This window comes from Pristiophorus japonicus, chromosome 14, assembly GCF_044704955.1.
Source record: "Pristiophorus japonicus isolate sPriJap1 chromosome 14, sPriJap1.hap1, whole genome shotgun sequence".
NCBI lineage: Eukaryota > Metazoa > Chordata > Chondrichthyes > Pristiophoridae > Pristiophorus > Pristiophorus japonicus.
Genome location: NC_091990.1, coordinates 101,676,984 through 101,704,118, shown reverse-complemented (window position 1 = coordinate 101,704,118; position 27,135 = coordinate 101,676,984). Strand labels below are relative to the sequence as shown.

At 45.0% G+C, this 27,135-nt stretch overlaps 1 protein-coding gene across 2 annotated transcripts in view; it reads left to right on the top strand.

Annotated features, from left to right (window-relative positions):
* tkfc (triokinase/FMN cyclase) overlaps positions 1 to 27,135 on the top strand; it is a 178,062-nt gene that overhangs the window by 98,685 nt on the left and 52,242 nt on the right. For both annotated transcript variants that reach the window (XM_070899421.1, XM_070899422.1), the window contains 4 exons: positions 6,141 to 6,225; positions 7,333 to 7,422; positions 12,972 to 13,088; positions 16,217 to 16,336. In XM_070899421.1, the coding sequence (XP_070755522.1) occupies positions 6,141 to 6,225; positions 7,333 to 7,422; positions 12,972 to 13,088; positions 16,217 to 16,336 (412 nt within the window). The remainder of the gene's footprint in view (positions 1 to 6,140; positions 6,226 to 7,332; positions 7,423 to 12,971; positions 13,089 to 16,216; positions 16,337 to 27,135) is intronic.

Sequence of the window (27,135 nt, the reverse complement as noted above, 5' to 3'; positions counted from 1 at the left end):
GGAAGGTGGCACACAACAAAAGGGAAAGAACTCGAAAAGGAGGAGGTCCGGCAAATCTGCACCCACTGGCACACTTGGAATACAGGGTCGCTGCTTTGATGGATCCTGCCTAGAGAAAAGCAACCACTGCACAAGCTGGGCCCACACTAGAGGGAGAGGGTAAGTCCTGCAAATTCCACAGTCTGGCTTTGCGCAGGATAGTCATGCTTCAGTTCATGGGGATATTTCCGTCAGCTACGCTTTGGTTGATGCAATGTGCTATCATTCATTGTGGTCCTTCAAATGATCTTGCTGTCATGTATGTAACCTTTATGTAACTGTAACCTTCATGTAACAACACTGCATACTGTATACACCTAAGAAATGCACACCTTGACCACAGGGGGTGAACTTGTGGGAGACACTCCTCACCTGGTCATCCAGGTATATAAAGGGAGGTCCCACGCAGGGTTATCACTTCTTGGTCCTGTGAATAAAGGTTCAGGTCACAGAGTGACCTTGTCTGCAGAATGTGCCTCATGTGAATTTATAGTAGCGTGCAAGGACATTACACTTGCAGCCTGCGCTGTGTGAGCCTACTCATGCCACCCAGTCTGCTCCTTCCTCTGCTGCTAACCATTTGTCTGTTCTGTTATATTTTGCAGAACTTGAGGCCAACCCTGACGATGCAGAAGAAGATTCAGATGCGGACGAGCCTGAAGAGGAGAACATCTTCCAATTCCACTTTCCAGACCAAGAGCACGGGGGTGAGGGGGGAGGTAATGGATGAAGTCCCCACTGTTGTACTCACTTTGGAGGAGCTGCAGGTGCCGTTCATTGAGGTGCCAGTCCCTTTCCTGAGTGGTATGAGTGTTGCTGGGACATTCCATGGTTTCCCACAGTCCGAGGCTACAAGTCCCAGTGAGATGTAGCAAGCCACACCCAGGGTGAGGAGGGCAAGGAGAGCTTGACAGCGATCTCCGGAGGTGCAGGATCTAACAGATGTGGTTCAATGATGGCAATGAAGGCGAAGAGCATTGATGTTACACGGCACTCCTGGACACCATCAGTGGAGTGGGTGATGAGCTATGAGGTCGGGAAAATTAACAACAGTCTCACGAGAAATGGGAACACTGTCCCGGAACATGAGGGAGAGAATGTCTCAGGCAGCGGATACAATGTCGGTGCACATGAGGGAGGGAATGTCACAGGTAGCTGAAACACTGTCAGCGAACGTGAGGGAGGAAATGTTTCAGGTAGTTAACACACTGTTAGGGCACATGAGGGAGGGAATGTCGGAGTTAGCTGCTGCAATAAGGGAACATGCCCAGACCCCATGCCCATTGACAGAAGCAACTGCCACTCCCACTCCGATCCCCAGACCAGACTCTGAGGAGGCCTAAGCCAGGGCCTCCACATTACCGCTATTACCCCGCATCAAGATGTGCACATTACCCGAGATGTTCAAAACAATAAGCTTGGTACCAACCCGAGTAACGCTGCGCCATCGCCTGCGGGAAGGGGGTGGAGTCAATAAAACCAAGCGCAGCAGGCGGTCTTGGAATAAGGTGGAGGAGAGATGGGTGCAGCATTTCTTTGCTGCTGTTACTGTTCTCAAATTAAAAGTTTTTTGTAAGTTATGTAAATTTACGTTTAAAAGTTTGTAAGTGATCTTAAAGTTTGTAAGTGATCTTAACTGAAAACTTTAAAGTTTGATACAAGAATATTCTTGTATTAAAGTTAAGTACAAACAAATGTTTGTTAAACTTTTGAATCAAAGATATTTTAAATTATAACTAATCTTTTACATTTGTTCCATTACTAACACAACTTTTTGAACTAAAGAATAATCATTTCCATTCATTGTTCCATTGTTAACATATCTTTTAGAACTAAAGAAGAATCATTTCCATTATTTGTTCCATTATTAATACATCTTTTTGAAGTAAACAAGAATCATTTCCATCATTTGTTCCAGTAACACAACACAACATTACAGAGCAGGTCCAAACAGTAAACATGGTCCATTTGGAATAGTTGCCGCTGAGCCTTCAGGGAGCAAAGCATATACGGATGAGCTGCTAGCGCAAGGCTCGAGCAATCGTTAAAGGGGTCTGCCGTTGTGCTCCGGGTTCAGGTAGTTGCATGGCTTCCTCGTCCTCCTCCTTCTCGTCATCTACATCTTCCTCCTCATCATCTGCCACTCTCACCTCAGGTGGGTCTTATACTATCAGCTGCTGCTGCCTCATGATGGCTAAGTTAAGCAGCATACAGCACACAACAGTGAACTGACCGACAATCTCAGGGAAGTATTGCAAGTAGCCTCCGGAATGGTCCAGGCATCTGAAACGCTGTTTCAAGATGGCAATGGTCCTCTCTATTATGCTGCGCCTCACAATGTGCGACATGTTGTATTCCCGGTCAGCTTCCGTCCGGTTTATGCTTGGGGGCCAGGTGGCAAGGCTGTACCCTTTGTCTTCCAGTAGCCAGCTCCAACCTTCTAGCTGCTGCTGAAGCATGGCAGATGTAGCGCTCTTGCATAGGATGAACACATCATGGGTGCTCCCAGGGTATCTTGCATCAACTGACATGATGCGATGCATGTCGTCACACACGAGTTGCACATTAACGCAGTGGAAGCCTTTTTTGTACATTTCAGAATCTTCCAAAGATGCTTGCAAGGTGATGTGGATACAATCAATGCAGCCCTGAACCTTTGATCGAGAAGAGGGTTGGCGCGATGATGCAGCCCTTCTTGACCCTGGTCCGGACTGGATTGTATCTTTGGTGGATCCGTTGGATCACGGCTTACATGTTGTCGTGGAGCAGGCGAAGGATGGCAACAAACTTTTGGGGGTGTCCGAAACGAAGGAGGACGCTCCATAGTCTCTCACGGTTAACAGTGTCAATGGCCTTTATGAGGTCAAGGAAGGCCATGTACAAGGGTTGGTGCTGTTCCCTGCATTTCTCTTGCAGTTGTCGCGCCATGAAGATCACATCTGCTGTAGCCTGTAGTGGATGGAATCCGCATTGTGACTCTGGGAGGAGCTCTTCAACCACAGGGAGAAGACAGTTGAGGAGGATTCTAGCAATGACTTTCCCAGTTGCCGACAACAGGGAGATTCCTCTGCCGCAGTCAGACTTGTCCCCTTTATTAAAGATGGTCACGATTACGGCATTTCTGTAATGCTCCATCTCACGCTCAACAGTTCTCTGCTGGAGTGGAACTAAACTATAGAACCAGTGGGAACCTGTTCAACCTTTGTCGCCTCTGGATTAGATCCAAGACCGTTCCATCCTCTGTCATCAAACTACGGTATGTGGATAATGCTTGCGTCTGCATACATTCAGAGGCTGAACTCCAAGCCATCGTCAACATCTTCATCGAGGCGTACAAAAACATAGGCCTTACACTAAACATCCGTAAGACAAAGATCGTCCACAAACCTGACCCCGCCACACAGCACTGCCCCCCGGTCATCAAAATCCACGGCACGGCCTTGGACAATGTGGACCACTCTCCATATCTCGGGAGCCTACAATCAGCAAGGGCAGATATCGACGACGAGGTCCAACACCGCCTCCAGTGTGCCAGCGCAGCCTTCAGTCGCCTGAGGAAGAGAGTGTTCGAAAACCAGGCCCTCAAATCTGACATCAAGCTTTTGGTCTACCAGGCTGTAGTGATACCTGCCCTCCTGTATGGCTCAGAGATGTGGATAATATACAGTAGACACCTCAAATCGCTGGAGAAATATCACCAACGATGTCTCTGTAAGATCCTGCAAATCCCCTGGGAGGATAGACACACCAACGTCAGTGTTCTCGATCAGGCCAACATCCCCAGCATCGAAGCACTGACCACACTGGACCAGCTTCGTTGGGCGGGCCACCTTGTTCGCATGCCCGACACAAGACTCCCAAAGCAAGCGCACTACTTGGAACTCCTACACGGCAAGCGATCCCCAGGTGGGCAGAGGAAACGTTTCAAGGACACCCTCAAAGCCTCCTTGATAAAGTGCAATATCCCCACCGACACCTGGGAATCCATGGCCAAAGACCGCCCTAAGTGGAGGAAGAGCATCCAAGACGGTGCTGAGCATCTCGAGTCTCGTCGCCGAGAGCATGCAGAAAACAAGTGCAGACAGTGGAAGGAGCATATGGCAAACCAGACTTCCCACCCACCCTTTCCTTCAATGACTGTCCAACCTGTGACAGAGACTGTAATTCCCATATTGGACTGTACTGTCACCTGAAAACTCATTTTTAGAGTGGAAGCAAGTCTTCCTCGATTTCGAGGGACTGCCTATGGGGGTACCTTTGGGAAGCCAGCAATCCTGGAAAAACCCACAACCCTTTCACGCATTGCCTAGGTGGTCATGGGGAACTTTATGTAGTCATTCCTGTGGGCATATAGTGCAGCAGTCACCTGCCGAATGCAAATATGTGTTGCATGTTGAGAAATGGCGCACACATCCCCAGTTGTGGCCTGGAATGATCCAGATGCATAGAATGAAAGTGCAGTGGTAACCATCACTTCAACTGACAAAGCAGTCCTCCTGACAATTCTAGGTTGCAGGACTGCTTTCACCAACTCAGATCCCAGTTACAACTTCTTTGTGGAAACGCAGCCTTATGACACAGTCTGCATCACTCAGGTGCAGGTATGAACGCCTGTCTCGATATACCCGACGTGGGTAAGGCCTCCTACCCATCATCTACGTGCTCTGAGGTTCCTCATGCGCTGATGTTAAATCATTTGTCTCCGACGCAGCACCATCATGCAGAAGGCTTGCACGTGGTATGGCATTGTCAGTATTGCCCCAATGATTAACTTGTACCTTTGCACAAAGCTCAAAACGACAGGCAGGACAAGGTTCTTTGTTCTCTCCCCAAGGTCGATGCCCTAGTATGGACCACACCCAGCATGCGTAATGGACTTTCTTAGATTGGGAAACACCCCCCACAACTCCGGGCTTCATTTAATGCATTATGCCATAGTGTAAGGCTTCTCATGCCTTCAGTTCGGCTTCCACACCACCCCCCCAACCATCCCCCAGGCTTCTTTCAAAGCCGAGCCCCTGTGTCCAGGTGAGGGACTGATTCTGCCAGCCAATGCGCCGACCCTCGAACCCGATTTGGAGATGTTCGGTGGTGGCGTGGCACTTTCAAAGAAAATCCAAATTTAAAGAATTGCATGAAATTTCCATTTTCTGCATTTTAAGTTTGAAAAATTTATGCTTGATGCATATGTATGTGCTCTTGACGCCCTCCAAATTTTCGCCTAAAAACAATGGCGTCTTTCTGATGTGCGCTGGTTTTTTTTAAGTGCCCAGAAGGTTTTTCGGGAGTGGTCACATACGCTGTCCTCGGAAAAATATAAGTTGGCCAAACTTGCATAATTGTGCAAAACTGGCGCAGCCATCAGGTTACGCTGCCTATGACGCAAAAAAAAACTAATCTAAAAAAAATCGTAACTAACTGAGTTACGTTGGCAAACAAGCTTTGGGGAAACATGGATTTTTAAATTTAGGCCAAAAAAAGCGGCCGCGCCAAAAAACCAGCACAAGTCACTGGGGAAAATTGAGCCCGATGTGTGCAACTTCCACCAATCTTCTATCCACCCTTTGATCCTCTGATTCTGACTTTTTGTGCATCCCTCCCATTGTTCCATCATTGGTGGCAGACCTTTAACTACCTTGGCCCTATTCTCTGGAATTTGCTCTATCTCCACTTCTCTGTTTCTTAAAAATCATCTAAAAACTCATCTTTTTCACCATGCTTTAGATCACCCTTCGTCTATAGCTTAGTGTCAGTTTATGTCAATATTCATTTGGGATGTATTTTATGTTAAAGGGATTATATAAATATATATAGTTGACATTTGTTTTGGGGAAAGGAACCCTGTTTCTAATGTGGACACTTCAAGATGGTAGTCAAATTGAAACACAAGATGCAGCTTCTACATTCGGCCATCCCTGTAATGGTACAGGTGATAGTTCCTCACTTTGTCTCTATAATGGTACAGCCAGTGGCTCCTCACCTGTCCGTTTCATGGTACAGCAGATGTCCCCTCACCCTGTTTCTTTAATGGTGAAGCTGATGACTTCTCACTCAGTTCCTGTAATTGGCTCATCATCTGTTTGATTTATTCTCTTCCCCAGATAATATCAGCTGATGAAGTGATACAAAAAATAATTGATCACATGACAAATCCCTCCAATGAGTCCCATCTGAGTGTGCAAGCTGGTAAGTACAGAGTGAGGTGTGGGTGGTTTCTACTGCTCCAATCGTCCTATGTATAGGAGGAGCTTCTCTGTACTAACCCTTGGTAACAGTAGTCTGCGTCAAATTGGCTATCATTTCTCTAATGTTCATCACACCACTGGAATGTTTGGAAGCAATAAAAGAGCTTCATCAGCACCTGGAAAAAAATGCTAACTCTGGTAAGAAGATTCTGGGGAGCACTTCCATATGTCTCAGCTGTCCTATCGTCCTGTGTGTTATTCTTTATAATTACTGAGCATTGGTTCTGTTCTTATTGCACCATAGCGTCATGATGTTACTTCAGGCTAAATTCTGTACGTTATATTTCTTTCCAGGGAATCACCAGCCAGTGATTTCAAACATAAAATGTAATAGTAAAGGAAGGACTGAGATACGTCAGTTCATTACAGCTAGCAATCTGAGGGAGGGGTTGAGAGACACTGGTCAGTGTACAAATGTCTCTCTGAGGGAAGGACTGAGACAACACATTCAGTGCACAAATATCTATTTGGAGGAGGGGCTGAGAGAGCCCCAGTCATTTCATTCTAAATATTCTTTTCATATTCACATTCTTGCAGGTGCGAGGTTGAGTACTTGAAGAGGTAGAATTTTCACTAGCCTGATGGCAGAGGCAGACTGGGATAATTATGAGACAATTTGAGTGATCACCTACTGTTACGATTATGTGTTGTAGAAAGTTTGTAAAAGTAACAAACCTTGCATGCATAGCTTTCATAAATGCCAGTACAGATCTTTGCTAATTGCCTGGGACACAAATCTCTTCTAAAGCATTTAAGGTGAACTCAAGCTGAACTTTGAGAGGGTACTGGGCAGTAGTTTAGTGACTATAATCAGGGTTAGCATTTAATTACAGGGTACGGGGTTAGAAACAATACAGAATTAGTGTCTAATTTCTGAAGCATGAGGTTACTGTCTTGGTCATGGAGGTGGTATAGTGCTTTAAAGTTGGTGTGCCTGACTAGATTATGGTGGAAGGTTTTAATAGTGGTTTCTTACATCACAGATTTCAGCTGGATATGTTGGTTACTAGTCCTGTTTACTAAGTTTAACTTTACTCTCTGCTTCTAGGGGATCATATTGTGCTGATTGTGAACAACCTTGGAGGGTTGTCCTGTCTGGAACTGAATATTGTGGCCAACTCTGCAGTTAAATATCTGGGTAAGTTTAAAAGGATTTTCATACTGAGGTAGGTTATGTGGAGTCAGGGGACAAGTAAGACAATGGATAGCAAACTGGCTACAAAACACAAAACAGTAGGGGTTAAAGATAGTTACTCAGACTGGCAGGAAGTGGTGTTCCACAGGGTTCAGTGCTGGGACCGCTGCTGTTCACTATTTACAGAAACGATTTGGAATCAGAAGAACAATTGCAGAATTTGCAGATGGCACCAAATTGGGGGTTTAGTTAATACGAAGGAAGACTGCGACAAAATACAACAAGACGTTCATAAACTTGCAGAATGGCCATGCAAATGGCTAATGAACTTCAATATAGATAAGTGTGAGGTGATGCATTTTGGTAGGAGGAATAAGGAGGCTATATACTCCTTGGAAAATAAGTCTAACTGGGGTAGAGGAGCAAAGAATCTGGGGATATACATTCACAACTTGTTAAAAGTAGCAATGCAAATTAGCAAGGCCATAAAAAATGCAAACAGCACAGTGGTTCCTTTCTAGAGGAGTAGAATCAAAAAGCAAGGAATTTATGTCAAATCTGTATAAAACTTTGGTTAGACCACACTTAAAAGTGCTGTGTAAAGTTCTGGGGGGAGAAATTCGGTCGCTTCTCAGTTGGGGCGGTTTCCTGGGATGAGTGGTAAATTTTACGCCGGCAAATGGTTTGCATCTGTTATCGCAAAATTCATCAGCTGTTCCCAGAGTTTGGAGCACGGCACTAAGGGAGACGTTACACGCCTCTTTTAGGGCACTAGGCAGACTGAGCAACAGAAAATCCCGAGCTAAACAGCTGGCCTTGGACCGTCATAACAGACGCCTGGGGAGGAAAAAAAAGCCACCAAAAACCTTCCCAATACATAGATCAGCCACCACAATCGCAAAAAAAACCAGACCAACAACCACACTTACCGGAGGTTGATATTATTTACCTCACTGTGGCCACTGCAGCTTGGAACACGTGTTTTCACAATGCATTTACGACAGGGCGCTCTATGGCAGTGCTACGGGTCGGGCGGCAAACCAAAATCGAGCCGGTGTCACAACCAGGGGCGTTGCACACCAGCTCGCCACTTCCGGGCGGTAATGCTTCATGCTCTTCGATACCGGCACCGAATGTCCTGGCGGGGCGCTGGAAGCTGGCCGCCCGGGCGCAAATGCTTTCCGCCGCCATTGTCACCTCTCCGAGGCGCCAAGAGGGGCAGCAGAAGACCGAACTTCCACCCCACATTTTCCATATTACAAAAAAGGATATAGAGGCACTGGAGGAGGTGTAAAAATGATTTACAAGGATGATACTAGAACTGTGGTTCTAATTATCAGGAAAGACTGAACAGCCTTCTCTTTTCTCCAGAAAGAGAAGGTGTTAAAATTATGAAAGGGTTTGATAGGATACAGGTAGAGATGTTTCCATTTGTCGGGAAGTTCAAAACTAGAGGCCATAAATATAAGATCATCACTAATAAATCCAGTTAAGAATTCAGGAGAAAAGAGTGGTTAGAATGTGGAACTTGCTACCACATAGAGTAGCTGAGCTGAATATCATGGATGCCTTTAAGGGGAAGCTAGGTAAGTACATGAGGGAGAAAGGAATAGAAGGATATGCAGATATGGTTGGATGAAGTTGGGTGGGAAGAGACTCATGTGGGCATAGACATTGGCACAGACTAGTTAGGCCAAATGGCCTGTTTCTTTGCTATTCGATGTAGAGACACAGCATTTTATAATCTAAGGAAGGACAGGCGTGGTAGGTTGACTGCAGGATGGGGATAGTCATATATGTGGCTGAGGCTGGCTTGTGTGTGTAGCTTACCAAAGGATTGCTGGTTCATCTAAGTTTTAAAAATACTCAAATTTTAATAACATCATCGTTTATTTCCAGTGACTGGCATTAAAAACCTGTGTTTTGTACTGTGGGGTACAGATGCAATCCTGGCATTTAGTCCTTTAATGGTAAATTGCTGAGCTTCTACATAGAGCCTGCATTGTGGCTATTTATCTTGAGAGATCCAAGCCACACACAGACAATTGTGTCCTGAGTCTCCACAGGATAGAATACATCATCAGCCAGAAACATTAACTGGATTTGGGAGCTTTGCCCAAGACTCTCTTCAGTGGATCTTAAAGCTGAAAGTATGGAGTCTCATGTCAACTGTATATAACAACTTGTAATTATATAATACCTTTAATGATGTAAAATGTCACAAGGCGCTTCATAAGAGCGTACTCAGGTATACACATTAATGAATTGGATGGAGCAATAGAGTTGTATATCCAAGTTTTCAGATGATTCTAATTTAGGAGGCACAGTAAATTATGTAGAGGGCAGTAAGAAGTTACAAAGTGACATAGATAGACTTGGTGAGTGTGCAAAACTATGGGAGACAGAGTTCATTATGAGGAGGTGTGAAGTCATCCACTTAGGATTTGAGAAAGACAAAACAGAATATTTTCTTAATGGTAATAAACTAGAAGCTGTGGAGGGACCAATGGAATTAGGTGTCAAAATTAGTGCACATGTATAAAATGTAGTCAAGAAAGCTAATGGAATGTTGGTATTTATCTCAAGTGGGGGTTGGCATTCAAGAGTGAGCAAGTGATGTTTCAGTTGTGCAGTGCCTTGGTCACATTCCATCTGGAGTATTATGTTCAGGAAACATCAGGAAATATATATTGAAAGAGTTACAATGCAGATTCACCAGAATTATACCAGAGCTTAAAGGGTTTAATTATAAGGGCAAACGTGATTTGTATTCCACTGAGTTTAGAAGGTTGAGTAGTGATCTAATCAAGGTGTTCAAAATGATAAATGGATTTGATAGGGTAGCTACAGAGAAACTATTTCCTCTGATGGGGAATCCAGGGCATAATCTTAAAATTAGAGTTAGGCCAATTAAGAGTGAAATCAGGAAGCATTATTTCATGCAGAAGGTAGTGGAAATCTGGAACTTTCTTCCCCTAAAAGTCTGGATGCTGCAACAGTTTTAAAGACTGAGATTGATAGATTTTTGTTAGGTAAGGGTATCAAAAATATGGGACAAATGCAGGTAAATGGAGTTGATGTACAGATCAGCCATGATCTAATTGAATGTTGGAATAGGCTCAACATGCCAAATAGCCGACTCCTGTTCCTGTGTTCCTAGGAGTTCATCATCAGCCTGTCAGCCCAAATAGATTGTGACACACAGGGACGGCAGAAGAAACTAGTTGATGTTGTGCACTTCCAACACCAGATAGCCAGGACAGATATCAGACAGTAAGCTGTGGTTATCTGGTACGCTGACCTTTCATCTTTGCCAATGGGAAAAGGAAGAGAGAAAACACACTGTACGATGGATAGCCAGTGGTGGGAACAAAATCCTGCCCCTTTGCCTCAGGATCAGTCTAAATGACAATTTGAGGAAAAGGAAGCAAAGCATAATGGTTATGCCGTAACTAAAATGCTGGAGTTTTTTTTTAAGTTGCCACACAAGAGAGTTGAGATCTAAAAAGATCTAAATCTTTTCCTCCAACCACAATTACTGTGATCTTCAGCAATATAACTAGGCCTCTCAAATTTCAAGTTAGGGCAGCAGGAGGCCTCTTCCTAAACAGTACTACAACAAATGGCCCAACCTGCAAAGCTTGTGGTTATTAAAGGGTTCGGGGCTGAGATCAGATGCGACTTAAATGGGATAAATTAGAGCTGTGTTGAGGTTCGGAGATCAACCAAGATATCAAAAAAAGGAGTATAACTAGGCGTCGCAAATTGCAACTTAGAGCATCAGGAGGTCTAAGTCCATTGTGGACTCACTTTTCCTCTGTCCCTCTCTCTGTTTCTGTCTCTCATTCTGCCTTTCTGACACTCTTATTTTCACATTCTCACATTTTTGTGCTCTCTATTGCTAACACGCCTTTGCTTCTGCACTCTCACGTTCACTCTTGTTCTGTTCTCTCATTCGTATTCTTTCTTATAAGAATATAAGAACATAAGAAATAGGAGAAGGAGTAGTCCATGTGGGCCCTCGAGCCTGCTCCGCCATTCAATAAGATCATGGCTGATCTGATCATAGACTCAGCTCCACTTCCCTGCCCGCTCCCCATGACCCCTTATCGTTTAAGAAACTGTCTATTTCTGTCTTAACTTTATTTAATGTCCCAACTTCTACAACTCTCTGAGGCAGCGAATTCCACAGATTCACAACCCTCTGAGAGAAGAAATTTCTCCTCATCGCAGTTCTAAATGGGCGGCCCCTTATTCTAAGATCATGCCCTCGAGTTCTAGTCTCCCCCACCTGTGGAAACATTCTCTCTGCACCCACCTTGTCAAGCCCCCTCATAATCTTATATGTTTCGATAAGATCACCTCTCATTCTTCTGAATTCCAATGAGTAGAGGCCCAACCTACTCAACCGTTCCTCATATGTCAATCCCCGGAATCAACCAAGTGAACCTTCGCTGAACTGCCTCCAAAGCAAGCACATCCCTTTGTAAATATGGAAACCAAAACTGCACACAGTATTCCAGGTGTGGCTTCACCAATACCCTGTACAGCTGTAACCAGACTTCCCTGCTTTTATACTCCATCCCCTTTGCAATAAAAATCAAGATTCCATTGGCCTTCCTGATCACTTGCTGTACCTGCATACTATCCTTCTGTGTTTCATGCACAAGTACCCCCGGTCCTGCTATCCTGCAGCACTTTGCAATCTTTCTCCATTTAAATGATAACTTGCTCTTAGATTTAAGGCAAAGTGCATGACCTCACACTTTCCAACATTATATTCCATCTGCCAAATGTTTGCCCACTCACTTAGCCTGTCTATGTCCTTTTGCAGCTTTTTTATGTCCTTCTCACACATTGCTTTTCCTCCCATCTTTGTATCATCAGCAAACTTGGCTACGTTACACTCAGTCCTTTCTTCCAAGTCATTAATATAGATTGTAAATAGTTGGGGTCCCAGCACTGATCCCTGCAGCACCCCACTTGTTACTGATTGCCAACCAGAGAATGAACCATTTATCCCAATTCTCTGTTTTCTGTTTGTTAGCCAATTTTCTATCCATGCTAATATATTACCCCCAACCCCATGAACATTTATCTTGTGCAGTAACCTTTTGTGTGGCCCCTTGTCAAATGCCAATCTTGTGCTCACATTCCCTTTTCTCTTGTGCTCTTTCTATTCACAGTCCTCTTCCCTTATTTCCATCTGGTCTGCTCTGCCTGTGCTAGATTCAAATCCAGGCCCAAAATAAAAGGACATATTTTAATCCGTAGTGGCATCTCAGTTTACAGAATGAAAGCAATAACATTTCAATCTGTATTGATATTTGATCCAGGAACAGGCATGGCCCCTCTGCTCCCAACTTGCTTTTGTCCCATGCTGTCTTCTTGATGTGAATGTGTTTTGCAATTATTTATTTTTTCAATTGGCAGAAATACAGTGTCAAATTGATGCCCTTTAACGAGTGAATTCTTTAAATGTTGTGTAGAGTGAAGGGACAGCTAATTTTACTGTATTAATGTAGATGATCTTTTCTGGGCATCTCTTTCAGAGAGCAAGGAAGTCATTATAGAAAGGGCCTACATCGGATCCTTTATGACAGCCTTGGAAATGGGAGGAACTTCTCTGACTCTGATGCATGCAGATCACGAAGAACTGAAACTCCTGGGTGAGTGTTTTTGTGTGAGTAGCTACAGAATGTACATCTCTTAGTTGTGGCTAGAGCAAATACTGACTGGGCAGCCCAGAGATGGAGGGTTTTGGTATACTGTCTTTCTTCCCTATACTACGCTGGGTTCCAGGATTCTAGCTGGACTATTTCAGCTAGATATTAGGTAAAAACAAGTCAATTCTGCCAAACACTCCTCTGCCAGAGTACTGTTGTGTAATTTCTGGAGTCTGAAATTCCAGGGACCCTGCTCTACAGCCACAATGTGGTAGAACAGACCTCCAATGTTGGAGAAGACATTAACCTCATCCTAAATCCTAGGAACAGGTCATTTTAATAATCAAAGTGAGTGATCCAGTGCTTGAAGAGGTGCAACAGAGCCCCCATCCAGGAATCTCTACACTCTAGTGTCCAGTGTAATTTGCCTACACCGCAACAGATACTATGGCTGAAATTTTGCCGGCGCTAAGAGGGCGGGTTTGGACATGAGTCTGCTGTCAAAATATTTTAAAATTGACAGCAGGTCAACAGCCCGTCTCCAAGTCAGTTTCCCAAGTGCCGGGTTTGTCTGCACTTTACAGACCCAACACTAAGTGGCGGGGGGGGGAGCAGTTGACATAGTTAAGAGCTTGTTAAAAAGATACTTAAACAGAATTTTACTATTTTACATTTTTCCAGCTTTTTTGCGAGTTTCATGACGGTCCCAGATACCGTCAAGTAAGAAGGCCAGGTTTTCAATGGATCTCCATTCTTCTGAATAAGTGACAGCTGCAAAAGTGGTATAAAATTTACCATTTCACAGCAGTTCACTTTCCAATGTTAGAGGCTGGAGCCTTCAAGATTTGGAATACACTTTTTAGCTTTATGCAGGTTGGAAGTGTTTGGAATAAACTTTATCCACTGTCAGCTCCATGGAGTAACCTCTCTCACCATTGACAGATCGCTTCTGTCATCTCAACTTCAGCCGCATCGGTGCTCTTGAAAAAATCTCACCTTGGTCCTCAGAATTCCATCACGATCAACATCAACATCACCAAGCACACAAACATCACCAACAACACCAACCTGCTCCACAATCACCTGATGCTGCACAGGACACAGGAGTTCAGCACCTGACGAAGGCCTCACCATGGCCAGATTTAATTCACTTGACGCTGTACACTCTAGCTGTCACATGCTGTGCCAGGTTGGCATCACCCCACACCAGCATCCTAAAACATCCCTGCAATGCCCAAGCCATTCCTTTCACAACACATTAGCAGAAACTTTACATGAACATTGACTAAAAGATCCAAGTGCCTACCCTTGTGTGTTGTTAGTTGGTCTGATTGGACTAGGATGCAGGTGAGTGTGAGGGTTGGCTAGTGAGATGCGGATGTGATATTATAGATAGAGAGGGATAGGTGGAGGTGCAAGTTGGTGTGAATAAGAATGTGGAGGAGTAGGGTATGGAAGGCAGAGTGATGGGGATGTGATGAGTGGCACAGCAGGATGAGATTGAGTGTGGCTTTGCAGTAACATTTCCACTGAGATCATTGAAAGGTTTGCACCACTGCAGCCAGGTCCTCCTGACAACAACTTTCCTTGTGCCCTCCTGTGCAATGTGCAACCAGGCTGCGTTGGTGTCCTGGGGAGGTCTCTTCCACTCATTGGAAGGGAAGAGAACCTCCCTTTGTGCAGTGTTTGTCAGTGTTTGCAGCACCTCAATACTGCAGAACACTGACAGCACAACTGTCAGAATGAATGTGGACATGGTCCCTTTAGGGAAACCGGCTGATGAGGGCGGGCTTAACAAGTCCCAGCAACTGAAGATTCTCCTCACAGACCGGGATGGAGCCGGGAGCTGGGTTGCAACCCCACCACCTTCCTCGGCCGCACTAAGCCCGCCTTGGTATGCAAAATCGAGACCTATACTTCAAAGCACTTCATTGCATGTCTGTAACTTCGAAATGTTTGAGATATGCTAAGTGTTATATAAATGCAAGTTTTTCTATTACCACAACTCATCAAATAGAGCATAGTCTCCAATACATTCCCTCAAATTCACCCTGCATCCTATAGCACAACGTTCCTGTCGAAGACTCGTTATTATTCTATGTCTGCTATATTGCAAAAATTTCTCTCTCCAATTCCTCATTCTAAATACTTAATCATGTGTACCTCTGTGCATTAGCATTGGTGCATTACAATGATTCCGAACATAGTGAATTCGTATTCTCTGTCTTGGGGTGGAGAAATGAACTGAACTGGGGGAAAAGGGGATGCAGCTGAAAATCAGTGGGTAGGTTCCTTCACCTGAACCTATGGCACCATCGCTTGCCTTCTTATGATGTAACATTGCCAGTTGTCTGGAAACAGTTCATCTGACTTTTATCTGAGTAGAACATGGGCGAAATGCACTAAAATGTCTCTCTTGCAGAAGTGTTAAGCAGCCTGCTTCGAAAGGTGATATAAATATTTGTTAATTCTGACAGCTTTCTAAAGGCCCTGAACAGAGATACTGAACCTTTTTAAAAGCTCACCATATTCCCATCCATTTATTTATCCTCCCATTTTGATTGGTTCACCTTAGTTAACGGTTCAGATGAGAAAGGAATTCATAGACACCAATGTAGTATGCAGCTGAACAGAGTTTACTCTTACTAGCATTTGTAGTCATTATTCTTTGTACAGAATTTTTCCTGTTGCCCTTCTTCTCTTGGAGGCAGTGACTTACGCAGTACAGTTTAGTGCCCTCTAGAACCTCACCCAAATGGCCATTATTCATGTTTGAGCCTGGTTATTAAGTGTCTTTGGGCCATTCAACTGTAGGGGAAGGAGCATGGTACTATAGCTGAGCTTGAGCCTAATCCTTCATCGCCAGTTATCCTCACATGTGCTTACTGCCGAAGGCAAACAGGCAGGAGGTTTGAGCTGTTTTTGTGGCACCTCCATGACACTTTGGCTGAGTGCATTTATTAAGCCGTTGCAGAGGAAGTGGAAAGTCCATTTTTTGGGCTAGTTTTGTGATACCAGAGTGTCTTACAATTTTACAGTATCAGTGGATAATGATGAGAGACACATCATTCTGTGTATTTGTTCAGATATGCTTTTGTGCAACAAGATTCTGCTCTTTATTTTTCTTACAGACTCACATACTTCAGCCCCTGGCTGGGCCACTGTAGCGAAACATCGTCTGGTACGGAAATGCAGGAGTCTGAATGTACCTTACTTAGAACCTGAGAACACAGATACACCTCCTGGGTCAGGTAAAGGCTGCTCGCTTTGTTTATGTGGCGTGTAAAAGTGTTACTGTAAAGTGAAATGTAACTGTACCATACTCAAGACTGTGTCGGTAACAAGACAAATTTCAAAGAAAGTAGACAGCAAGGGTTTTAACAGAGTCAGTGTGAGATCAAAAGTGAATGGAATCAGAGCAAGAATGACTGGGGTAGAGAGAGAGAGGAAGAGTGATGGAGCCAGTGAGGGAACAAGAGTAACGCAGAATCTGTGAGAAGCAAGCAAAACTACGATTCCTTTGCATTATATTTTTCAGTGAAATTCAGTGGCACTTGAATATTGTATGGCTTACAGCGTAATATAATGATGTGTAATCAAGCTTTTATGATAGTCTCCTTAATGATGTAAAAACTTCCACCATTAAACATGGATGCAATTTGCTCCACATTGTTTCAAGGAACAGAGTGACTCCTGCCAACAAACCAGAAGCTGCGCAGAAGCATTCTGCGCAAAACTGTCAGGTCCTAAATTTTAAAAATAACGTTCACCACAACAGACGGAGTATCTCCACCATCCACTATTTTGCTGTTGGTTTCACCTAATGTGGTTACTTACACAGAGTCACAGGAACAAATCCTGACAGATCACATACACATCTTTAAATGTCTGAAATATCCGTTAATCATTCAGTTCCAGTCATTGTCCCCTTTTCCACCATCTCCAGTTCTGCATCAGTGGCACTGCTTCTGCTGGTTGATTTACATTCTCACATTCTCACAAAATGTTCAGTCAGATTTCAATACATTTATTTCCTTTCTTTGCTTTGAATTTACAATTAAGCCCTTTTTCCAGTTCTAATGAAGGGTAAACAGCCTGAAACATTAACTCTGTTTCGCTCTCCACAGATGCTGCTGAATATTCCCAGCATTTTCTGTTTTTATTTCAGATTCCAGCATTCGCAGTATTTTGCTTTTGCACTCATTTATTACCTCAGCCATAACCTCTTCCTCTATGCGTAGCTCTCCTTTTTGGTCCCTTCTCAGTGCCACCACCCCTCTTACTACTCATTTACTATTTATATGCCTATCGAAGACTTTTGGATTACCTTTTATGTTAGCTGCCATTCTATTCTCATACCCTCTCTTTATCCCTCTTATTTTCTTTGTCACTTCTCCTCTGAACATTCTATATTCAGCCTGATTCTCAGATGTATTCTCGACCTGACATCTGTCATACGTGCTCTTTTTCTGCTTTATCTTACTCTCTACCTCTTTCATATCCTGACAGAAACGTTTAAAATTCTGACGGGTTTAGACAGGTTAGATGCAGGAAGAATGTTCCCAATGTTGGGGAAGTCCAGAACCAGGGGTCACAGTCTAAGGATAAGGGGTAAGCCATTTAGGACCGAGATGAGGAGAAACTTCTTCACCCAGAGAGTGGTGAACCTGTGGAATTCTCTACCACAGAAAGTAGTTGAGGCCAATTCACTAAATATATTCAAAAGGGAGTTAGATGAAGTCCTTACTACTAGGGGGATCAAGGGGTATGACGAGAAAGCAGGAAGGGGGTACTGAAGTTGCATGTTCAGCCATGAACTCATTGAATGGCGGTGCAGGCTAGAAGGGCTGAATGGCCTACTCCTGCACCTATTTTCTATGTTTCTATCCAGTGAGCTCTGACTTTAGTTGCTCTACCGTTCCCCTTAGTGGGAATGTACCTCGACTGTACCCAAACTATTTCCTCTTTAAAGGCAGCCCATTGTTCCACTACAGTTTTGCCTGCCAATCTTTGATTCCAATTTACCCGGGACAGATCCATTTTTATTCCACTGAAATTTGCCGTCCTCCAATTATGTATTTTTACTCTAGAATGCTCCCTGTACTTTTCCATAGCTAATCTAAACCCTATGATACTATGATCACTGTTCCCTAAATGTTCATCTACTGACATTTGCTCCACTTGACTGATCTCATTCCCCAGAACCAGATGCAGCATTGCCTCCTTCCTTGTTGGACCGGAAACATACTGATCAAGAAAGTTCTCCTGAATACACTTCAGGAGATTCTTCTCCCGCTTTGTCCTTTACACTATTATCCCAGTCTATATTAGGATAGTTGAAGTCCCCCATTATCCCTACTCTATAGTTCTTGCACCTCCGTAATTTCTCTGCAAATTTGCTCCTCCATAATTTTCCCACTTGTTGGTAGCCTATAGAATACACCTAGTAGTGTAATGGCACCTATATTATTTCTTAACTCAAACCAAATAGATTCTGTTCTTGAACCCTCCAAGCCATCATCTCTCTCCAGCACTGTAATATTCTCCTTAACCAATACTGGCACAACACCTCCCATATTTCCTTCCCTATCTTTCCTCAACACTCTATAGAACCTCCACTTTTTTTTGCATGCTTACTGCCCACTTTAACACTGAAATGACGTATAACTCCCATATGTCGTCCGTTTTGGCACAAAATGGAAACTGACGAGCATTTTTAGGAAATTTATCGGCGAGCATTACTTTCCCCATGTGCTTAACGCTGGGAAAAAATAGTAGCGCCCGCCCACTTTTTTGGGGCGGAATCATCAGAATGGGCGAAATTAACGGCCATAATATCGCCCAGCGTTACTTTCCGCACATAATTATCCCGAGATTCAATAATACCGCCCGCCCACTTTTTTAAAATCGTAAAGAGCACATTTGGCAAAACTGACGTCCACAATATCGCTCGCCCAGAAAAGGTGGAACGGTTCAGAACGAACGCCAGCAGTGTGGCTGCCATTTTCTAAATTGCAGGTCGTTTCATTCAAAATGCTGCTTCAACTTCGGGGGAGTTTGCATTGACTGGAGTTCTTCTCAGATGAAGTGAACATCTCAACAGACATATTTTCAGACTCTGGACTATTAGGGGTTTACTCTAGGTGTATTTTAGTGAGGACATCATTGCTTCTGATCAATCGCTATTATACTTTCAATGCAATGAGGCCAGCCATTTCTCAGCCTGCATTGATTAATAAGCAGATGCTGCAGAGTGCAGATAGTTCAATGTGTGACGTACATCATGTCCCCAATTTAAGAACGATGAGGAGGGCCAGACCACACACACCCTGCAGGGAAAAGAAGTCTTACCTCGATGTCTCCGACCACACCTGCCTTCGGAGACTGCGCTTCCACAAGGTGGTGATCAATGAAATATGTGAGCTCATCAGGCCACATATGCAGCCTGCCATCAGGACATCAATGTCAGTCGAGGTGAAGGTCACCACGGCACTGTCTTTCAACATGCCTGGTTCCTTTCGGGCCTCCGAGCTCAAGATTTGCCCTCTGTCTCACCATGCAAGCCATCGCTGCATTAGACAGGTCATGGAGGCCCTGTACGCGAGAAGGATGGACTTTATCAGCTTCCCCATGACCACGAAGGCTCAGACTGACAGGGTTGGAGCATTCTACTGCATTGTTCAGTTCCCCAGGGTGCAGTGAGCTATACAGTGCACTCACATCACCATGGAGCCACCTTCTCAGGACCCGGAGCGTTTTTGTACCACAAAAGGATTTCACTCCCTGAAGGTCCAACTAGTTGTCGACCACAACCAGATCATAATGGCTGTGAATGCTAAATGTCCAGGCACCTTCGATGAGCCTCACAACCTGCTTGAGAGCGCTGTCTCTGACATCTTTAAGAGTCAGCCACAAGGACAATGCTGGATGCTTGGTGATAACTGATATGGCCTAGCCACCTGGCTGATGACCTCACTGCGTGACACCCACACCGAGGCCGAGCAGCGATACAACCGGAGCCACAGAGACACACACAATGTGATCCAGGAAACAATAATCGTGCTTAAGCAGCGCTTCAGATGTCTGGACCACTCAGGAGGGGAGCTACAATACAACTCTGAGCAAGTAGGTAAACCGATGCTGCACAACCTGGCTATCAGGATGGGCCAAGAATTGCCAGAAGACACTGATGCTCCACCTCAGTAGAGAGAGGAAGAGGACAACGAGGGGCTTGTCGCTGACCTAGGGCCAGACAATCAGGATGGCTATGCAACCATGCCCACGACCCGCTCCAGACCGCAGGAAAGGGCCCGTGGTGGTTACATAGCTGCAAGACTTTATATGAGGAGCTGATATTGGAACGGTTTGCCTGAAAGAGCGTTGATGTGAGTGACAATCCTGACACACTGCTATGTGTGTGCAGCTCACCACCTTGGTGTCAATTAAAGTTTACGTTGATTGAAGTTAAGTTGTATTTAACCCTTTCATGTTAAGGAATCACTAGTGTGTAATGGTCCAGCTATCTGAGACAATGCGCAACAAGGTTATGTTCAAGAAGACAGTTTTTATACCAACATTGGTCTGAAATCATAAGTATCACAGGCAATAACACCCAACTCCCACAACTCACTTTTTCCACCATTGACATCAATCAAATGTTCAACATGTCCAGCAACACAGAATACAAAGGCGAAGCCGGAGGGTGGTCCCCAGCCCTCATACATGACAACAAATTGCTTACACCCAGATGGAGATATAACACAGCCATCACCTGCGGATATGCACCTCATTTTCCTTCCCCTCACCTCTACCCCTTCCCCTCTTCGCTCCACGGCGCCTGGCTGAGGAGCTCTTCAGGCGGTGCCTCATTGGGGGGGATGAAGGCAGATGCGGTGGTTGCACGGGTATGGGAGTGGGGGGGAGCCGAGGGGGCAACAGCTGTCGGGATATGCCCCCCAATCCTTCGATGAGCTGGTCACCAATGTCTATAGTCCTCCTGGACAACTGTACTATCTCTCTGCTCACATATGGCGTTTGTGGAACAGACCTGCCGCGTCCACAAGACCTCCGCGGGGCCGGTGCCGTCCTGGGGACAAATGGGGTGCCCTGTTGCGAGGTGCTTGGGTCCGGTACCTCTAGAGTGGAGGTGGAATGACTGGAGGACCACTAGGTGGCCTTGTGGTGGAATGGCTTCTGGAGCGTGGCGATGCAGGTTCCTCGAAGTCCGCGCTCTCATTCGTGGAGAACAGACCCAGCGGATTGATTGGCGAGAATCGGAGCTCCTCAACACCAGATGTAGGATAGTCCGGAGAATCAAGCCCCACGCCCCCACCTTCTGGCCTCTGTGGTCTTACCTTGGGACATGCTGCTGGCTGAGCTGCAAAACACAAATGAGGTTATTAGAGGAGAAGGGGCTGCTAGAGTCACAAGGTGAGTCCAGCACTACACACAGCATATGCACGACAAAAGCACCACCGCTATCAAAATCATCACAGACATCACATTTCATGACCACTTGCATTGCTATGATTTTCATTAGGCCATCATTATTTCTATGACAATTTTAGAAATCATCTATCGTACATGATTGTTCAGATATGAGTGGGTGTGGCATCTATTGACTTTACATTACGCACTGGTATAAGCTTTACTCACGTGGCATCACTTCAGGGTCTGCAGATGCATCAGTGGCTGTCCGGATGTGCTTCCTCGAGAGTACGAGCACCCGCTCCACCATCTCAGTGATGTCGCTGGGGACTGGTGGCCCCCCATCAGTTCGCCTCTGCACGGACTTCATCGTCAATAGCTTCTTCTGTAAAAGATGACAGGACGACATGGCATGAGATCATTGGGTGATATCATTGCTAGGTACTGTCACAGAGACTGATACAACACATAATAATCATGATTAAATCTGTCGGTTATGAAAATTATCATTCTTTACCTAAAGACGTGCACCGTGACCGCAGGCTTTGAGTAAAACATTCCCTGTAAAAGTGAAAGACCTCACATCTGCTGATAGTCACTCATGATTGTTACAAATCAAATTATATAAATGCATAAGTACATGTAAATCAATGTAATACTTACTCTTGCGGACCCCACAAGGTTGTTCCATCGTTAGCGGCATTGGTTGCCCTCACGAACCTCATTGGTCGCCAACTAGATCACCTCTGCTATCTTGGTCCATATTCTCTGATAGGCTTTTGGGGTGGGCTTCCCACGCCCTTCCTGTGTCAAATCACCCCAGCGTGACTCGACCTCCTGCAGGCGGGAGGCATTTGCCTCGTCCGAGAACCTCCTGGCTCTTTTGCGCCCTCCAATGTGCTCCTCTCCCACCTCACTGCTCTCTCCAGCGTCAGTCTTCACAGCGTGCTATGATGCCTCCTCCTCTCCCTCCATTATAGGCCAAATTCAGTCAAATATGTGGTTGGTAACAGCTGATTTTTGTTTCCCTGCTTGCTGTGAAGCTCTAAAGTCTCCTTTATCCCAAAGTAGCCACACCACACCCAGAGATGCCATCAGTCCCTCTGAGCTCCCTCTCTCTTTCTCTGTCTCCTCTTCTACGCATGTCATGATGACTCTTGACCTCCTGGATCGCGGGAATCGAGCGTTGCTATGCCGTTGCTAAGTACGGCAACATTTTACGGCAGAAGGTCAGCGAGATTTAACGCTTCCGCTCATTTCATATTTTGCGGCAACGCCCATTTTAAAAAATGGAGACTAGGTGCTTTGAGAATGGGCGAGAAGCCGTTGATCTGAAAACCCTTTTTTACCGCCCATGCTGGAAATAACACCCATTTTTTTGGCGTTAAGCAGAAAAGTGGAAAATATAGCCCTGTATCCTTTTTTGAGCCAGGTCTCTGTTATTGCCAAATCATATTCCTATGTGGCTATTTGTGCCTGCAGCTCACTAACCTTGTTTATTATGTTTTATGCGTTCACATACATACACTGTAAACCTATCCTAGGACATTCTGTGTTCTCTCTTAGTCTGACCCCACCTAATATCTTACTATTTCTTGCTTTAGTGCTATCCGTCTCTCCCAATCTTTTGTGCCCTTTGTTTCTCCTTTCTAATGCTACATCCTGGTGCCCATCCCCCTGCCCACTTAGTTTGAACCCTCCCCAACAACACATATAGGTAGAGCTTTTGCTTTTGTTAACACACAGGCGAGATGGGCTGAATGGCCTCCTTCTGTGCTGTAAGATTATTATCAAAAAAGGCTACTGCTTAATCAATATGTACATGATGCAGATGACTTAATGCAGTCATGTGTTCTCAAACTGTTTCAAGGTGAAAACAGTATGCGAGGTTGGCTCATGAAAGACTTGGATTATCTGCTGCAAATGTGGCTAATGTCACTTGCATGGAAGCCCCTATCCTCTCAAATAAAGCAGTACAATGATGCATATTTGTGAGGCAGAAATGTAATGGAGTAGACGTTTAAGCCGCAAAATTCCTCTGTTGGGTGCTAACGGGGCGCGAAGGTGTTTTCGCCGGGTGTGGGGGAGCTTTTAGCAGAGGCATGAATCCAGTAGCACTGTGCACTTGGTGGTTGCGCCCAGGCCTCCATGCTTCCGGCAATGAAGTCATCGCCATGCGCGGCGATCCCTTTTCGCCCCTTGGCGGAAATTGGGCAGCGTCCCCTTAGCGCCAGCCTCGCAGGTCATGAACCGGGCCGCATTTCGTTCGTGAGACAAATGTTTACGGGGATTTGTGCTGCGCCGCGCACCGCCTTTTTTTTTCTCCGACTCACCAATTGGGCCGCTGTCCACCGATGTCGCGGGATCCGGGCCGCGATCACGTAGCTCAGCACTCCATTTTGGTGCTGGGTTGCGGCCACAGCACAACTGCATCCCCAGTGGCAAAGTGGAGGCCCATCAAAAGGCCTCCACAGCTCGCGGCGTCCCTCCCGTTTAATGGAAGGGGATGGGTGTTGAAACGCGTCAGCGCTATGCGGAGAGGCCATGTAACACTCCACGATGCGCCCAGGTAGCATCCCTGATCCTGCCCCGAGAGGAAGTAGAGCACGCGACATTGCGCTCCGCTTCCTGTGAGGGGTAATAACACGAATTTCGCTTCCAGAACAGAACTTCTGTGCCAGGCACAGAATATCCGGCCTCGGAAAGGTTACTGGCTCCAACGTCTTACTCAATTTTGGCACTTTTAGGCTTTTAAAGCAATGATTCCAATGTTTAGTCCATTTGAGTTGCCTTACAATACTCTTCAGGAGGAGTTAGCAGGATAACTGTAGCATGTTGCACAACATTGCACAAGGATGCTTGTAATGTGAATCAGCATTGAGCCAGGATTCAGGAAGAGAATGAGGGTGGCCAGCACTTAAAATGGAGCATATGTCTTGGACCATCATTGATGATTTTTTCCCTTGAGACCTGCACAGGTTCCTTATAGTGATCAAAAGGACAGAATTCAGTGTCACATATCTTGGCTCAAGTTAACCTGCTACTTTCTATTATACAAGAGTTTTCTTGTTTTGTTTTACAGAATAAATTCAATTTTGGGATCATAAAAAAATGACCATCATCTTGGCACTTATTCTATGTGATGCACTGTTGTGCTATCTCCTTGTGCTAGGCATAATAACATAATCTCTCTCAAATGTACTATTTCGAAGTAACACCCTCATGGTAGGGAGAGGTATGGAGGCTCTTTTGTGAAGCATCTTTGATTATGTGTCTTTTAGTCTAACCTATTCTGGTTGCAGGGCCGTACTTGCTTTCATTGCCTTTTGTATCACTTGCCCAGAGACAACTGCTGCCAGAAGATTGCCTGTGATTTGCCAGTAACTGTTCTTTTTCCACTCTGTTGGAGGCCAGGTCCTGAAGGTCTGTACTGGTCTCTCTGAGTTGAGATCCTTGCATTGCTGCCAACTCTTTAAATCCACTCGTAATGGTTGTCCCAATTCCAATCAGGTTGAAGTCAGCCTTAATGATGGCTTGGATGTCTCATCATCAGCATTCCCAATAGTACATAGAATCATAGAAATTTACAGCACGGAAGGAGGCCATTTCGGCCCATCGTGTCTGAGCCGGCCTACCAAGAGCTATCCAACCTAATCCCACTTTCCAGTTTTTGGTCCGTAGCCCTGTAGGTTAAGTGCACATACAAGTATTTTAGAAATGTGGTGCGGGTTTCTGCCTCTACCACCCTTTCAGACAGCTAGTTCCAGATCCCCATAACTCTCTGGGTGAATACATTTCCCCTCATAGCTCCTCTAAACCTCCCTCCAATTACTTTAAAACTGTGCCCCCTGGTTCTTGACCCCTCTGCCAAGGGAAATGGGTCCTTCCTATTCACTCTATCCAGGCCCCTCATAATTTTATACACCTCAATCAAGTCTCCCCTCAGCTTCCTCTGTTCCAAAGAAAAAGGACCCAGCATCTCCAATCTTTCCTCATAGCCAAAATTCTCCAGTCCAGGCAACATTCTTGTAAATCTCCTCTGCACCCTTTCCAATGTAATCACATCTATCCTGTAATGTGGTGACCAGAACTGCACACTGTACTCCAGCTGCGGCCTAACCAGTGTTTTATACAGTTCAAGCATAACCTCCTTGCTCTTGTATTCCATGCTTGACTAATAAAGGCAAGTATTCCATATGCCTTCTTAACCACTTTATCCAGCTGACCTGCTACCTTCACAGATCTGTGGACCTGCACTCCAAGGTCCCTTTGTTCCTCTACAGTGTCATGCCATTTAATGTGTATTCCCTTGTCTTGTTAGACCTCCCCAAGTGCATTACCTCACACTTATCCGGATTGAATTCCATTTGCTACTGTTCTGCCCCCCTGACCAGTACATTGATATCTTCCTACAGTCCGCAGCTTTCTTTTTCATTCTCAACCATACATTCTATTTTAGTGTCTTCTACAAACTTCTTAACCATACCCCCCACATTCAAATCCAAGTCATTGATACATACCACAAAAAGCAAGGGACCCAGCACTGAGCCCTGCGGATCCCCACTCGTTACAGCCTTCCAGTCACAAAAACACCCATCAACCATTACCTTTTGCTTCCTGCATTTGAACCAATTTTGGATCCAACATGCCACTTTGCCCTGGATCCCATGGGCTTTTATTTTCGTGACCAGTCTGCCATGTGGGATCTTCTCAAAAGCCTTGTTAAAATCCATATACACCATGTCAAATGTACTGCCCTCATTGACCCTCCTGGTTACCTCCTCGAAAACTTAAATCAAGTTAGTCAGACATGGCCTTCCCTGAACAAATCCACACCGACTGTCCTTGATTGATCCATATCTTTCCAAAAGAAGATTTATCCTGTCCCTCAGAATTTTTCCAATAATTTTCCCACTACTGAGGTTAGGCTACTGGCCTATAAATACTCGGTCTATCCCTTTCTTCCTATTTAAACAAAGATACAACATTAGCAGTCCTCTGGCACCACACCTGTTGCCAGGGAGGACTGGAAAATGATAGTCAGAGCCTCTGCTACTTCCTCTTTTGCTTCTCTTTACAGCCTGGGATACATTTCATCCAAGCCTGGGGTATTATCCACTTTCAAAGCTGCTAAGCCCGTGAATACTTTTTCTCTCACTATGTTTATCTCATCTAATAATTCACACTCCTCTCATTGGAAAGTCTGCATCGCTCCTCTCTTGTGAAAACAGATACAAGGTATTCATTCAGAATCATACCCACGTTCTTCTTCCTCCGCACACAGATTTTCTTTGTGGTCTCTAATAGGCCCCACTCTTTCTAGTTATTCTCTTGCTCTTAATGTATTTATAAAACATCTTTGGGTTTTCCCTAATTTTATTTGCCAACATTCTTTCATGCTCTCTCTTTGCTTTCCTGATATCTTTTTTAATTGCACCTCTGCACTTCTTATACTCAACCAGAGTTTCTGCAGTATTGAGTTCTCGGCATCTGTCATAAGCTTCCCTTTTTTTCATTATCGTACCCTGCATGTCCCCTGACATCCAGGGGACTCTGAATTTGGTAGCCCCACCCTTTTTGCTCTGTACCCTCAGGATCTCCTCCTTGATCCTTGCTCATCTAC